This window comes from Penicillium angulare (genome assembly GCF_028827245.1).
Source record: "Penicillium angulare strain IBT 27051 chromosome Unknown utg000007l_segment0_segment0, whole genome shotgun sequence".
NCBI classification, from domain to species: Eukaryota; Fungi; Ascomycota; class Eurotiomycetes; order Eurotiales; family Aspergillaceae; genus Penicillium; species Penicillium angulare.
In genome coordinates, this window is record NW_026623166.1 from 2,957,629 (window position 1) to 2,972,234 (window position 14,606).

At 46.7% G+C, this 14,606-nt stretch overlaps 5 protein-coding genes across 5 annotated transcripts; 2 read left to right on the forward strand and 3 right to left on the reverse strand.

Moving 5' to 3' along the window:
- Positions 1 to 723: 723 nt before the first annotated feature.
- N7478_010360 (uncharacterized protein) lies at positions 724 to 1,680 on the reverse strand (the record flags this gene model as incomplete). Its single annotated transcript, XM_056926574.1, has 2 exons — positions 724 to 1,294; positions 1,358 to 1,680. 2 exons carry the CDS (start codon positions 1,678 to 1,680, stop codon positions 724 to 726), a joined length of 894 nt encoding a protein of 297 aa, XP_056775944.1.
- A 2,291-nt stretch (positions 1,681 to 3,971) lies between these two features.
- N7478_010361 (kinesin light chain) lies at positions 3,972 to 5,555 on the reverse strand (the record flags this gene model as incomplete). The annotated part of the gene is made up of 1 exon (XM_056926575.1): positions 3,972 to 5,555. The coding sequence occupies one exon, from the start codon at positions 5,553 to 5,555 to the stop codon at positions 3,972 to 3,974; it is 1,584 nt and encodes a 527-aa protein (XP_056775945.1).
- Positions 5,556 to 8,819: 3,264 nt separating this feature from the next.
- On the forward strand, positions 8,820 to 9,388 carry N7478_010362 (major facilitator superfamily domain-containing protein; the record flags this gene model as incomplete). Its single annotated transcript, XM_056926576.1, has 2 exons — positions 8,820 to 8,865; positions 8,916 to 9,388. The coding sequence occupies 2 exons, from the start codon at positions 8,820 to 8,822 to the stop codon at positions 9,386 to 9,388; spliced, it is 519 nt and encodes a 172-aa protein (XP_056775946.1).
- Positions 9,389 to 10,553: 1,165 nt separating this feature from the next.
- N7478_010363 (uncharacterized protein) lies at positions 10,554 to 12,821 on the forward strand (the record flags this gene model as incomplete). The annotated part of the gene is made up of 1 exon (XM_056926577.1): positions 10,554 to 12,821. One exon carries the CDS (start codon positions 10,554 to 10,556, stop codon positions 12,819 to 12,821), a length of 2,268 nt encoding a protein of 755 aa, XP_056775947.1.
- A 146-nt stretch (positions 12,822 to 12,967) lies between these two features.
- N7478_010364 (uncharacterized protein) lies at positions 12,968 to 13,918 on the reverse strand (the record flags this gene model as incomplete). The annotated part of the gene is made up of 2 exons (XM_056926578.1): positions 12,968 to 13,713; positions 13,783 to 13,918. 2 exons carry the CDS (start codon positions 13,916 to 13,918, stop codon positions 12,968 to 12,970), a joined length of 882 nt encoding a protein of 293 aa, XP_056775948.1.
- Positions 13,919 to 14,606: the final 688 nt, after the last annotated feature.

A 14,606-nucleotide genomic window follows, 5' to 3' on the forward strand; every position in this document is an offset into this window, starting at 1 on the left:
AATTGCTGGGATTTGTCTCAGAAAAGTCTCAGAATCGTTCTTGAGAAGTGTCAATGAGATTTGATGTTTTCAAAAAAAATGCGGGGGAAAGTCCTATTTAATATATGCTAATCTGTTCTGAAATCTGGGGGTTGTCAACTCCGATCTTCAAATTGAAATGACGTGGAGTGGAGAATCTGCCCCCGTATAGATTTCGGTGGACGCCGATATCCACCACATGCTACGCAGCATGACACGAGAGACTGACACTGATATTCTAGTGTCGGCGGATTCCTATCCGATCGACTGCTCACTTAACGGAAGGAGCTTATTTCCACCTCAAGTGGAGGAAAGGATTCATCACCGGCAGATCGAAGGCATCGTGATTCGTCGCTCGGATATTGCTCTTGATCCGGTCGTAGTCTCAACCTTCCTGAATAAGGGTTTTTCAGGGCCTAATGCCGCGGCCAAGACTGCTTTTACCTAATGATCAGCTATGGGTAAATAAAGGGCGAACTGGAGCCACCCAAAGTTTCGCCACAGACACCTCACATTTAAAATACTGATTATCAAATCCTCTACCTTGAATTACTATCTATGATATATGGTTAGATATTATATCAATGAAAGTCGAGGTGTGAGTATCAAATACCATTGAGATGTATTATTTGGCTTATAAACTATTTTTTACAGCAGAAAATATTGCCCATATTCATCGCAGATAATCCACGTATCACTTCAAAATTATCCAGGTAGTTCCTGGACGCTCTCGTGATGTAGCTCTGCCCGGTCATGTCTACCTCCTAACTCCGCCAGACCCTTTCCACTCATTTCCTGTGGATCGAATAATTCAGGATCAGCAGACAGCTCCCCGGGTGGCAGCTTATTATCTTCGCCTGTCGCAAGACCTCGCTTACTTCGTCGGTGGCGTACAATGAAGAAGGCGAACAGTGCCAGCACAGCTAAAACCCCGACTACAACACCAACCGCAATCCCCGCCTTGCGTCCAGCACCATCATCACCAGAGGCACGATGTTCTGACCCTGCAGTCGAGGTAGACTTTCCCACGTCTGTGCTTGTAGGAGTAGTAGAACCGGTCGTGGTAGCATTTGCGGTGGAAGGCCCGATATTCCATCCTGACGCAGGATCCGCATATAGCTTCCAGCCATCAGTGATGAATGTAGTGATAAATGCCATGTTACTTGTTGGTAGACCATAGGATGCATAGGTAAGGTTCATATCACCTCCAGCATAAGAAATGCAGTCCACGTCAAGATATCCATCCGTGTTCGGGACAACATTTGCAGTGTAGTCTCTAAAGTGCGAAAAGGAATCAGATAAGATGTATAGTAGTGTCTCTAAGGTTATCAACACTCACGAAGGACAGCACGCAGTCTGTGTACTTGACCCTTCAGTAAGAGTCTCCGCGACCGAAGTCCAGTTCCCAGGACAAATAAACGGACCCAGGGATGTCCAGTCATCCCCCGAAGGTTCGAGTATTTGGCTGGGGTTACACGTTGCGCTTGTGTTGGCATACTGGTGGTAAAATGGGTCAAAGGCCCTATACGTGAGGTCTCCATCTGTGCCGTTCATACCAAGATACTGTGTCGAGCAGTATTCCGGTGCCGTCCATGCTGTCGTTAATGGAATAAATGTAGTCGTGTAGCCACTCGTCACCTGTGGCGGATAGGTGGAAGTCATTAGATGATTTTCCGTGGAGATCAAGCTAGAGTCACAATCGGACCATTGAAATAAATAATATTCGATACGTTTCTTTCGTTTTTAGCAGACACTTATTATATGGCTAAGTAGCCTCCAATCGTGACCTTCGGTAAGTTATAAGTTATTGCTGGGCATTGAGAGATTGAAGAAAGAACATTTTACCGGGGAGCAAGGTGGGCTAAATTCAACCCCTGAGCCGCGTCCAGGGTTATGTGGGGCTCAACCTGGAGACTTCATTTGTTTATCAAGCAAGTTAAATCAGTGAAAGTGGATTATATGGTCGCTTGGGGCCGCCCCGGGGCGATGGGGGAGGATCGACGACAAGATCGGTGACCATGTATTCGCATGGAGCAACATCATCTTCATGCCCTATCGTACATGGGCTCAAGAAAGTTAGTTATCTATTGTCTGTAGCTATATTCTGATCAGAAAGATTTCCGAACGAAGTATGACTCGGAAAATGTAATCTTATAGGAAATTCAAGTCACCTCCAAGGTTCTGCTCTACTAATAGTAGTATATATAGTCGGAGAAGGGCACTCAACCCAAAAAGGTCAAAATGATCGTTTTTCACACAGCGTAGTTCCTAATATGAACTAATATCGCATAGCAGTGCTGGTACTGGTACTGTTGGCTAGTGTGATAAGACTGTACGCTCCAGAACTTGAGGTATAGAAAAAATTCCCAAGCCCCGAATGCGAAAATTGACTGCCCTCAGGCGCTGACACATATAAATTCTTATCAGAGCTTAACTTGAAGAGTTAATGACTAGAGCCACTGGGCTATCTTTGCTATGAGATCACGGAAAGTGGTGACTCGTCACGGTCCAATAGGCTATAGTCAAAGATGTGGTGGTTGCATGTGAGAGCAACAGGGTCCTTAATGGGTTATATTGTCGTCCCACGACAAAGGTTGAAGAGCTAGGGGGTTTTATCTCAGATGGGAATGGAAATATATTCGCGATAGACCTGGGTTTTTAGAAAGTAGATTCTCAAAGGAACTGGTGCGGCTGGATTTTGATCATATGTGCCAGGTCCAGATTACTCCAAGTTCTTTTTCTGTAAATGTTTAACTTTGTAGCTGGGCTTGGTTATATGTAGCCCTTGATTGGATTTGGTCTTGTGACTTGTCCTATATCTGTCCTTGGCTGAGCGACAATAACAGAGGAAAGCCGGGGATCCGAAAGGGGACCGACGGGGCTTGTAAGTTGTAACCTGTGGAAATCGTAGCAACAATCAAGTGAAATTCTTTTATGATTTGCACTTGCAGACATGTGGGAATCTATATTGTATTACAGGTATCTTTATTTTCTGCCGGTTAAAAAATCGTTTATGCCAGAGTGAACCTATCGGCCGCCATACACATGTGCACTTACATGTCAATGAGCGCAAGTTTACATCATCACGACCTGATCAGCGCCAGGCTGTTGAGTCAGTTGTTTGGAGTTGTGGTTTAATGACCTTCGATAAAGATGATCACAGTGGGCAGGAAGGTCTACCCGCCAATATTACTACTACGGGGCCAATGATCATTCCTATCGGAAAGGTTCCTCCAGGCACCCGAGATGAACTCGAGTTTATTAAAGAAGGCCTCGTCAAAATCACTTAAAAGTTTATTCTGAGGCGCTGGCAGTGGTAAATAAAGATTAGACCCTCTCTACACGCTTCCTTTGGATATCCTCTGGGAGTATCTTCTTTGGAGTGGCTGCGGGGTGGGAGAATAAAAAAGGATGACAAACTGAATGTCTACGTGTATCCGCAAGCTTTGGAGTAAAGGATCCTGCAGCTTCGTATGCCTAGCGGCATATTAGTGCGCGAGCTGGGTTGGGTGTGCAGAAGGAATATGAGCGTCAGTAGACTGGCAGTCCTCTTAAATCTCAGTCAGCAGAAGTTTAGAGGGCTTTTTGTTCAAATTATCGGGCTTGATAAACTTGTGAGAAGTGTGATAGAGGTTGTATTCGATGAGTGACCGTTCAATGTTCAATGGAAACCTGGACTTGGATTCTCGGGTTCGGAACACTTGAGATATTACAACTATGTACTAAAAGTGATGGCGTTTGGGATTTGAGACAATGGCGACCTCTTCAACAAATCCAAACAACCTAGCGCTACAGATTCAATGTACGTAGCTTCCAATGTCTCACCTAATTGTATGAAGAGTTACCAATGGCATCCACATATAGAAACATAGAATGTCATTATATTATAGGACAAGATGCATATTGCATATACAGAATGCAAGTGAAGCACTCGCCTAATTGAAACAAATAAATCACGAAGCAACATAATATCCCAGTGCTCGCCTGGCGTACTTCCGGGCTTCATCAAATTCATGAAGTCCGCCTAGTGTCGCTGCAAGGTTGCCACATATTTTGAGAGTCAAGGGATGATCAGGCCCGTACATACGGGTTCTCCCAGCAACAACTTCAAGTTGAAGCTCCTTTGCTTCTACGTACTCACCCTGTTGTTGCAATGCCCAAGCTGCGTTAGACATGCAATTTAACGTAATCGGACTGTCCAGTCCAAAGATTCGAAGGCTTGCTTCCACAGCGCTCAATTGCAGTACTCTTGCTTCGTCCCATTTTTCCTGTTGTGCCAGAATTTGTCCAAGATTGATTTTATCAAGCACAATTGATTCGTGGTCCATGTTGTCTCCAAAAGCCTCAATGTCGCGATCCAGGCCCTGTCGCAACATTCTCTCTGCCTCGTCCAGTTCTCCTAGGTTACTGCAGGTGATAGCAAGGTTCTTTATTCCTGTCCTCAACTGACCTACGGTCTCCGGGCCACCTCGTTCCCAGATATCTACCAATTGAAGTTGAACTTCCTTGGCTTCTGCCCACCTCTCACTGTCAGCTAGTGTGTGAGCGAGGTCACTCATAATCACGTGAACGAGTGTACTATCTGATTGCTTAAGCCGCAACGTGTTCAGGAGTTGCCGTTGCAAAGCTTCAGCTTCTTGGTATAGTCCTTGGTCCCCCAATGCGGATGCAAGTACCCTCTTGCACTCGATAGTCGGTATGCTTTCTTCCGGAAATTTGTCTTTCCTGTAATCTAATACGGACTCCTCAATCCTTTGAGCTGCAATATGCCTGCCTTCGGAGAGGTATTCAGTGGCCATTTTGTGCATCGCATATGGCCAACCATCTCCTGCCACGTGAGAACATTTCAACAGGATTCTAGCCTGTGAGGACTCCGACACGGGAGGTCGCAGGTTCTGTAGAGAGCGACTGACATATTGGATGATGTCATCTATCATTTCATTTTCTGTTATCGGTATGACTTGATGGGATATATTGCTTTTTTCCGCTTCTGGCCATTCGATGGCGATCCGGCTAGTGAGTAGAATTCTGCATTTGACCTGGGCTCTAGACAGATACGATGCTAATCTTGAGATATGACGTATGAAGTGTTCCTGAGATCTGCATTGGTCGACAGCATCCAAAATTAGCGTCACCTGATCGTAATCGCTTAGAAGCTTCTCATAAATCTCTCTGAAGACCACACCCCCTCCATCTGATGTGATTCCTGCGTCCGTTTCCGAGTGGGAATGTCGGTGAAATGCCTGCATGACTTGTTGAGCTTGCTCATGCTTCGTGTGGCCAACCTGAGTAAATTGCCATAACAAACTTCTGAAAATTGCCGAGGATGTAAGGCCGCGACAAAACGCGAAGCCAGCAAAAGCATTTGTTTGTGAGGACTCTTGAAGTTTCTGCTCGGCAAGAGCAGCTGCATAAGAAGTCTTTCCGTAGCCAGTATCGCCAGTGATGTTTAGAACACGGCCATAGCTTCTTTGCCAATTTTCGACCGCGGGTATCCGGGAAATAGCTCGGTTGGAGATGAAAATTGGTTGGTCCATAAGAGCTACCAACGGCGATTTGAAATCCACTGGTTCAAGCCACCTTTTGACTTGTTCCTGTCCTTCTTTGTTAGCTTATCCTCGTGAATCTGGGGTTGTCGAAGGCAGCCTACATGATCATAGTCCTTGTAAGGTTAGCATATCGTCGCTAGCCGGCACGCAACATCATAAGACATACATAGCTTGACTCAGCTCCGTCATCTGGCAACTTTTTTTTCTTATTCTGAATGTCATCAAACCATCGTGCCAAGGTGTTACTAATCCGAATAAATCCCACATCAAGAGGACTAGAAAATTTGGTCATATTGATGTGGTCGGCGTCTATGCTTCCAACTATTTCCCGCCCATTTTCTATGGTAGATGAAAATAGGTTCACAACCTAAGGTGAGCTTCATCAGCTGTCATTTCTCCACGACGCCTTATGAATTCACCATACCATGATGCCCTTGATAGGCTTTTCCTCGCGAAAGGAATGAATTTCCAACTTCATTTGTGTTAAGATCTGATTGAAGCCTCTGCCTATCCGTTCAAGGGTTTGTGAGTTAACTTCAAGATCGCGAAGCACAGAAGTATTTGGCGACTTCCAGAGCAGTTTTGCTATATCATGCGCTATCTTGCCAAGACTTGCAATCTGAGAGCCTCTGTGCGGTGTGCCCAGGAATATGATACCGTGGGTTGCAGGCAGTATATCTTTCAGATATGTGACTTCAGCCCGGGAGGCGTTTAACATCTGTTAAGTGTCAGCGGCGCACATGAGATGAGAAATGTCAAGTTCCTTACATCCTTCACTATGATGCCACCTAAACTATGCGCAACGAATATCAGAGGCCGAGCTCTCTGTGTTTTAATCATTAAAATTGGGCCTTCTCGGTAATTGATTCCAAGGTTCTGGGACTCACCTCTTCATCAGAAATCCGACAATCAGCAAGATCATTGAGTAAGTTCATGGAGTGTTGAAAGACGGTTGCTTGAGAAGCAGATGAGAAAATGTGATCTATGTCAACATCATAGCCCCAGACATATATTCTGGTATCTGGAAGCACCTCTGGTAGCAAATCTTTCGGCCAAAATAAGCCCTCTGTAGCTTTCCGGGTAAAATCATGCACACCCGGATCCGAAAAGGGAGACCCTTGCTCATGCTCGAATTGTGTTGAATTTCCTTTGCTTGAGCGATGCAATAAAGACCTTAAACTCAGCTTACTCAACCTGTGGTTTCGCTTTTCAGTGGAATTCGAGGTGAATTTGGTTTGTTCTGTGTCCGAGGATGAATATGCATTCGAAGCGGCTGACGATTTGTATGTCCAAGTATCTTGAGGTTTTCCAAATAGCCCATGGACAAACACGATGCTGACAATTCTCAGTTGGCGTCATATTCAACCATCAGCAAGTAGAATGGATGGTTAAAATTTACTCAGCTACAGGCTTCTCCGCACAATGAATGACACTCAAGCCATTCCTTTGCACCATGATGTACTACCCTATCCGCTATGTTCAATCTGCGTAATAAAGGCTGTAACCGTTTTAATCACTGGATGCGGCGTGGGGAATGATTAGGAACTCAGTTTAGCTCCAATTGAAGTTCGGATTAATTCTAAGCTAGTCAGCACGGTAACCTGCCTTTCCTCAACAAAAGCACAAATACATACCAATGTGTGTCAAATTTCGCCGTCGGTGACTGGTTAGAGCCTGGAGTGATGATGCCTTTTATAATCACTCGACGACATCAGGCAGATTCAGAAGGAAATTTGTCAACTCGCCCCATCGGTTTGTTTGGCCCGATTAAGGTGCCTTCTGATTGATTCGAATTTAGTTTCCAATGAGCGCATCGGGTGCGTCGCCATGACCTGCCTGCTGCATACTTCGTATACGAGTCACATGTTTCCGGTCAGATGAGACTATCCAATCAACTAGCGCCGAGCAATCACGCCAAGGACATCTGGAGTCGAGTCTCCGGAGACTCGAAAACTGAAGGTGTGTGTCATTATGGGAAAGGAGGTCAACGAAAAAGGGTCTTGTGGGGAAAGGAAGAGAGAGATAGAGAGAGGGAGTGGGATAATGTGTCTGCTAGTTACCTAGTCCCTGTTTGCCTATTTCTGCCGGCTGAAAATCACGATATCGCCAAGTTGAGCCTTAATCCTACCATGTATCTTAAGATGTATCCTCGAGATATAGTAATCTTTCTTTCTTTTTAAATGAACTTACTAGTGTAAAGGTTATAAGAGGTTTTTTCCCGATGATCGCTATTTTCCCCCGTACACCCGTACACAGCCTTGCAGGATCACCGCAGCGATATAGTATGGGGGCGGCATGAATCCCTCGGCGCCTATACACTGTCACCCATGAGCTTTCTTTGGACCAATTGATATACCTGAGTACCGTCCTAGAAATAAAAATTGAAGATAATAACATAGAATGTAGTGATAAGCTTTCGGATATTATAATGATCCCGGCTTGTTCAAACTGCGAACACGTGGGCGTGGAGTGTTTTAGCACTGATATAGATGGGGGTGTTGTGCCCAGAAGGTTCTTCCCAAGCCTACCATATAATTTCGCGTTCGGCACTGTTCTAATAGTACCTCATTTATGTAAAAAGCCTCGAAGACCGCATCGCCTTTCTCGAATCATAGCCACCAGCTCATGCTATTCAGAAAATTCAGACACCAACTCCGAATTTTCCTCTATCCGTGGGAGCAAATATTGACTCACCTTCCAGACTGCCTCATCAGACTGCGGAAGAACCTGCAGACCTGGTCGGCCAGATTGCGAGTAACAGTCTCCAGCAACAGCCTTTTTTTGCAAGACACGAAAGCCACGATGGTTTGTCTTTGCTACAATCACTACTTTCTGGCCCGGTCTCCCGGCTACCTTTGAATGAAAGGTCTGACAGCCATTCTCTCTTGGATGAAATGCCATCGGAGACAATACCGGCCATATCTGGACGGGACGCAGCTGAGAGGCTCCTGGATATCTACTTTGAGCATTGTGATTTCTTTTCTCCCATTCTTTCTTCCAGTGAAAATTTTCTCGAAATGATCGAACCCTTATACAACAATTCTACACCTGATCGGTCTCTGGCAAATGTGCATTTTCGCGCCCTAATTGTATTCGCAACGTCTATATTGCTTCTAAATCGGGTTGATTTCACAGTCCCATCCTCAAAGTCGGAGAGCTTTTTCAATTCCGCAATTCGGAACATCCATTTTCTACTTTGGAAATTATGGTGCCACTGCTATAGGCTCCCTACTTGCTGCTGGAGTGGTTCAAATGGCAGGCCTCAAATGTCTCTCCGGCTGGCAATGGCTTTTTATCCGTAAGTCACACACCAAAAGTACATTCAATTTTTTTTCTAACTAGCTTCAGTGGAGGGTACACTTACTTTGCTGATCTTTGTCTTCTTCGTGACGTTCCTCCCCGCCAACCCATCCAAAACTGCCCCATTGCATCACAGCTGGGATTTCTTCTCCGAACGAGAACTTCCTATTGTGCGCGCCCGTGTCGTGGCAGATGATGAATCAAAAACCACTGACAATGCACAAATGTCTCTGAAATCCATCGTTCAAGCTCTCTTAGATTACCGACTACGGGTTCACATGATTCTCAACATTGTCAGCCTGGCTCCGAAAGGTGGATTGCAGCTCTACGGGCCTACCATTATCAAGTCGCTAGGATTCTCTACAGTGAACGCGAATCTGCTCAATTCCGTGAGCAGCGTGCTGGTCATCATTCTTTCATACCTAATTGCATTTGGATCGGATAAAACACACATGCGGGGACCTTGGTGCATTGTCGCCTTTATCTGGTCATTGCCTTTTCAGGCGCCTTGTTTGGCATAGCAAATGATGGGAATGAATGGACTCTATATGCCATATTTACACTTCTGGCCGGAGGGAATGCGTTGGCTCAAGGCCTCAACGATGCCTGGGTGAGTATCAATGCAACAAAGCCCACAAACCGCAGTCTGGGACTCGCATTGGCCGTCATAGGGAGTCATATAGGTGGTATCGCGGGACAACAACTCTTTAGATCCTCCGATGCCCCTCGCCATACCCAGTAGTTTCTGGCCATCTTGTTGCTGTATATTTCCTCTATTCTTGTTATCTTGTTACTCATCTCACTATACTGGCGGGCAAATAAAAAGTCTAAGTGCGGGATGATCAGGGAGTCAGTCGTCATAGCTAGCAAGAGATTTGATCTTTGATATCTATGATAGACAGGCAGGACAGCTTGCAGGCAAACCAAGTATAGCCTTTGAAAGGAAAGTAAGTATATGAACATCGATAGTCATGAGTTACACTTTAGACTTCCGGGTCTTGTAACTATCTGCGACGAACAGGCACATAAGAATGAATGGTGTCTAGCAATGTTTTTACCTTTGACAACATCGCCCATAGTTTCCTTTGTCCAGCCATTGTACCACAGCATGTCGTCGCTTTTTTTTTTTTTTTTTTTTTTGAAACAGTTGGCCCCCGTTGCACCGGAAACCGGGCCAAGTGGCACGGAACGAGGATCATAGTGGGTCGGCTTGGTATATTTGATTGCGTGCATCATAGAGTGTATTTCTTCGACAAAGTGCTCCAAATTCTCGATTTGAAGACCCTGGCTTAGCAGCTTTAAGGGTCATATAGTGGTATTTTTGTATCGGATCAACCCTGAGCGAGGCCGGCACAAAAGCTTATACCACCGAATGTTCTGCGAAGGCGCTCGCTCACCTACAATGAGCAATGATTAACCGAAAATGCAAACAGCGAGAAATTTTTGAATTCTCATTAAGCCACACTGCCACAGCGAAATTGTGGACATGGTTGAATTTCCAGAGGGTCCACCCACTTTACGGGTGATGTTGCTAGAAGGCGCTGTTGTCAGAAGGCGCACCATGTCTCCGGAAGGCCGTGAACCAAAGTTGCCGAGTGACATCAAACAAGCTAATATATGAGTCCGGCCACATCCTGAGCGTTAGAGACTAGAAGTCAAATTTGTTTCAAGAAAGTTCGTTGTTCCATGTCTTCCAGGCGTCCGATCTACGTGAACCCCGCCGCTGCTAGCGAGCGATGCGACTTTACGCCCTCCCCCGCCGTCGCCAAGTTTCACAAATCGCTTCCCAACTATGCACCTACTCCGCTTGTATCTCTTCCAGAGCTTGCGGCTGAGCTTGGGATTAAATCAGTCTTTGTGAAAGATGAAAGCAACAGATTCGGTCTCCCCGCATTCAAGGTCCTTGGTGCATCATGGGGCTCTTTCCGAGCTATCGCGCAGCATCTCGGATTATCGGCCACTGAGACCACCTTAGAAGAACTCGCAGTGAAGGCGAAGGCGAGCTCGATGTCTTTAGTAACTGCAACTGAAGGCAATCATGGACGAGCCGTTGCTTATATGGCAAAGCTGCTCGGCATTCCCGCCGAGATATTTGCGCCCCGGTCTATGGATGAGGACACGCGCAGTCGCATTGCATCGGAGGGTGCTCAAGTAACGCTTGTTCAAGGGGACTACGATCAAGCTGTCGAGAAAGCTGCAGAACAAGCACAAGATGAAACTGTACTCTTGATCCAAGACACTGCGTTTGACGGGTACGAAGATGTCCCCGCTTGGATTGTGGAGGGGTATTCTACGATGACGAACGAGGCCGAAGAACAATTATCTCTGCTCGGTCTGACCGCCAACATGATGGTCACTCCTGTTGGAGTTGGAAGTCTTGCTCATGCTGTGACGAGGCATTGCAAAACCCGAGATGTGGGCGTTGTTGCTGTCGAGCCCGACTCTGCACCTTGCCTATCCTCTAGTCTCCGTGCTGGGAAGTCAATTTCCGTCGGGACAACTGCGACTATTATGAATGGAATGAACTGCGGTACTGTATCTACAACGGCATGGCCAGACTTGCAACGCCTTGTTGATGCCTGCGTGACTGTATCATCATATGAGAGCCATTGTGCAGTTCAGTATCTAACGTCGAAATCAGTGCCTGCTGGGCCATGCGGCGGTGCGTCCTTGGCTGCACTGCGACGCATTTCTAAAGAAGCATATTCATTGTTGAGCCATGAATCTGTCGTAGTGCTTCTCAGCACGGAAGGCGCACGGCAATATTCGATCCCTAAGGATGTGTCTGTCGAGGATGCCGTGGGTCTTACTCAGGCGCTCACTCAAATTGATTCATCCAACCCTACTTTATCTGTCAGCGATGGAGCGGGGGAAAGCGAAATCGCCGACTACTTAACGGCATGGTTTGCTCATCGTGATATCGATTCACATCGTATTGAGTCTGTTGCTGGTCGTCCCTCTGTTGTAGGTGTGCTTCGTGGAAGCGGCGGAGGAAAGTCACTTATGTTCAACGGTCATGTCGACACCGTTAGCAACTCAAGCTATGAGCAAGGTGTAAACCCCCTTTCAGGAGTCATCGCCATGAAAAATGAACAACAGGCTGTATTTGGGCGAGGAAGTTTGGACATGAAAGGTGGTCTGGCAGCGGCACTTGCAGCAATGGCAACAATCAAAGCAGGGAAGCATGAGAAGCTTCCCCGAGGAGACATCATTGTGGCTGCTGTATCTGACGAAGAGGATGCGTCACAGGGTACTCAAGACATTATAGCTGCTGGATGGCGTGCCGATGCCGCGGTAATCCCCGAGCCAACCATGCAAAGTATTATCACTGCGCATAAGGGGTTCGTGTGGATTGAAGTTGATATTCTCGGAGTTGCTGCTCATGGCTCTGATCCTGGATCCGGTGAAGACGCCATCATGAACGCTGGATGGTTCCTTCGAGCTCTCGAGGAGTACCAGCAAAGCTTACCTGAAGATGATCTCCTTGGCCGAGCATCCTTGCACTGTGGTCTCATTCGAGGAGGTGAAGAGCCGTCTTCTTACCCTGGAAAGTGCACCATCACAGTTGAGTTCCGCACTATTCCTACTCAGACCGAGGCGTCTATCATGAAGGATGTTCAAACCATTCTTTGCAAAGTTTTGGAAGAAAATCCTCGTTTCAAGTACAGAACGCCTCGTATCACTATATCACGTCCGACAACGAAGCTTTCCAGAGATCACCCTCTGGTAAAGAAAGCAGTCGCTTCTTCTACCCCAATTTTGGGAAAGGCACCAGAACTTGGAACTGTGCCCTTCTGGTGCGATGCAGCTTTACTAGCCGAAGTGGGGGTTCCATCCATTGTCTTCGGTCCTTCGGGTGAAGGCTTGCATAGCAAAGAAGAATGGGTTACTGTAGAGAGTCTACAGCAGATGGAAAAGATATTTGTCAACTTGGTTAAGGATTTCTGTAATTAGTTAAGGAACCGTACATGTAGACTACATAAAAAACTCTATGCAAATGCGATCGATTGATTTTACATCATGGTAGACCCGAATAAATTCATGCTTTGTATGCTAATCGTGGAAGTGGGAAGTGGGAAGCGAGAGAAAAAAGCGACTAATCAACCAAGAACCTGCCACTCACGAGTGTACCAACTTCCCAAGCCCAATGCAAAGATAATAAGACTGCCATCACGAATAACATCCTTTACCAGTTTGATTCCCGAGCGTATCCCATTTTGCCCCCCAAACAATACCCGTGTTCCACATAGAAGCAGCTCGCCCGTCATAAAAATAACAAATGGGTTCTGTGCAGTGGCAGGCTTCGGAGGGAGACTACCAAACAGTGCGACAGATGATCCGATGATGAAGAGCAGGTAGAAAGCGACACTGAGCGCAAAGAAGATGTGCAGAGTCTTCCACAGTCGTACGCTCTTTGGGTTTTCTTCTTGTGTCTGGAGCGCTCCACCGACCAGGTTCGCGAGGAAAGGGGGCAGGCCGAGTGCAGAAGCGATAGCTGCAGGCCCAAGGCCAGGTCCTGCACTTGGTGCTTGGCCGGGAGCTCCGTCTGGTGGTGGTGGTGGGCCGTTGGGGTCTGTCGGCATGGATCCAAGAAGGGAGTTTAACAGCTTGAGGGTTGGGTCCTCTACTTCATTGGCCTCTTGGCTCTGTTGATGCTGGGCCACTTCAGGCGCGGCTTGTCGGAGCATAGCACGGAAGGCATCTTGTTGAGCTTGGAGGGCCGCCACTGATTGTTGGTCTTGTTGAGCTTGTAGGGATGGGGAGGGAGATTGAGAGATGGCGGGCGAAGTGGGCTGGGAAGGTCGGGGAGAAGGTGAATCTTCTTCCTGGGCTGCGTGTGAAGAACCTTCGTCAGCTTTTCTGTATTGATCATTTTCGACATCTCCATCCTGGTCCTGCTGCTAGGGTGACATACTTGATTGCGGGGTGCGACCGCTTAGACTGGTGATCTTGTCCAGACGGGCGGAGCCTCCTTCCCTGATCTTGGCCTCACGGCGCTCACGGCGTTGGCGAGCGGCTCTCTGAGCTGGTGATTCATCCGGTGTCGACATTTTAATAAAATCAAATTGTTGAAAGCGATCAATGTGGACTGCGAAGTTCAAATGTGCAGGTCCGAGATGTGGATCGAAGTTACGGGATGAGGTTGTGGTGATGGAAAGCGGTAGGTCGCGATAAGCAAATCAGTCAGGCTTTAGCTACTCGGTGCATTTTGCTAACTTCAACTTCCCTAAAGCTACGGAGTTCAAACAATAATATCCCATGTATCCATATTTAAAACATCAAGAGAAGTGAACTAGCTTCCTTCCGGGACTCTTCAGCATGTTACTGGATCGATTCTGCCAACGCGATAAGTGTTTGGCCTCATGCCACTCCCAGAACCGCTAATTGCCTACTATGTACGGTGGCATATCGTCGCAAACACAAGAGACGTCACTTCCCAGGTTATATTTGATATGTCGAAACTGGAGCAAATGGCAGGCACCTCAGAATTCAGCGATCAGCATATACCCATGAACCATTATGACATCGATGCTGTAGATCCATCGAACAGTGCGGATATGAAAATGTCTTCTCGAGTATCGATCATCATTCAGAAGCTGATGGACCTATAAAATACCCCCAATTTTCGCTAGGTCCCTTGGTCGGTGAACCTGATCTGCTCCAGGGATTGATCTAATCACTAGTTTTGCCGATCTCTGAGCTGAGATATCATTGTTTATTCAACAGTTGCTCATGTGC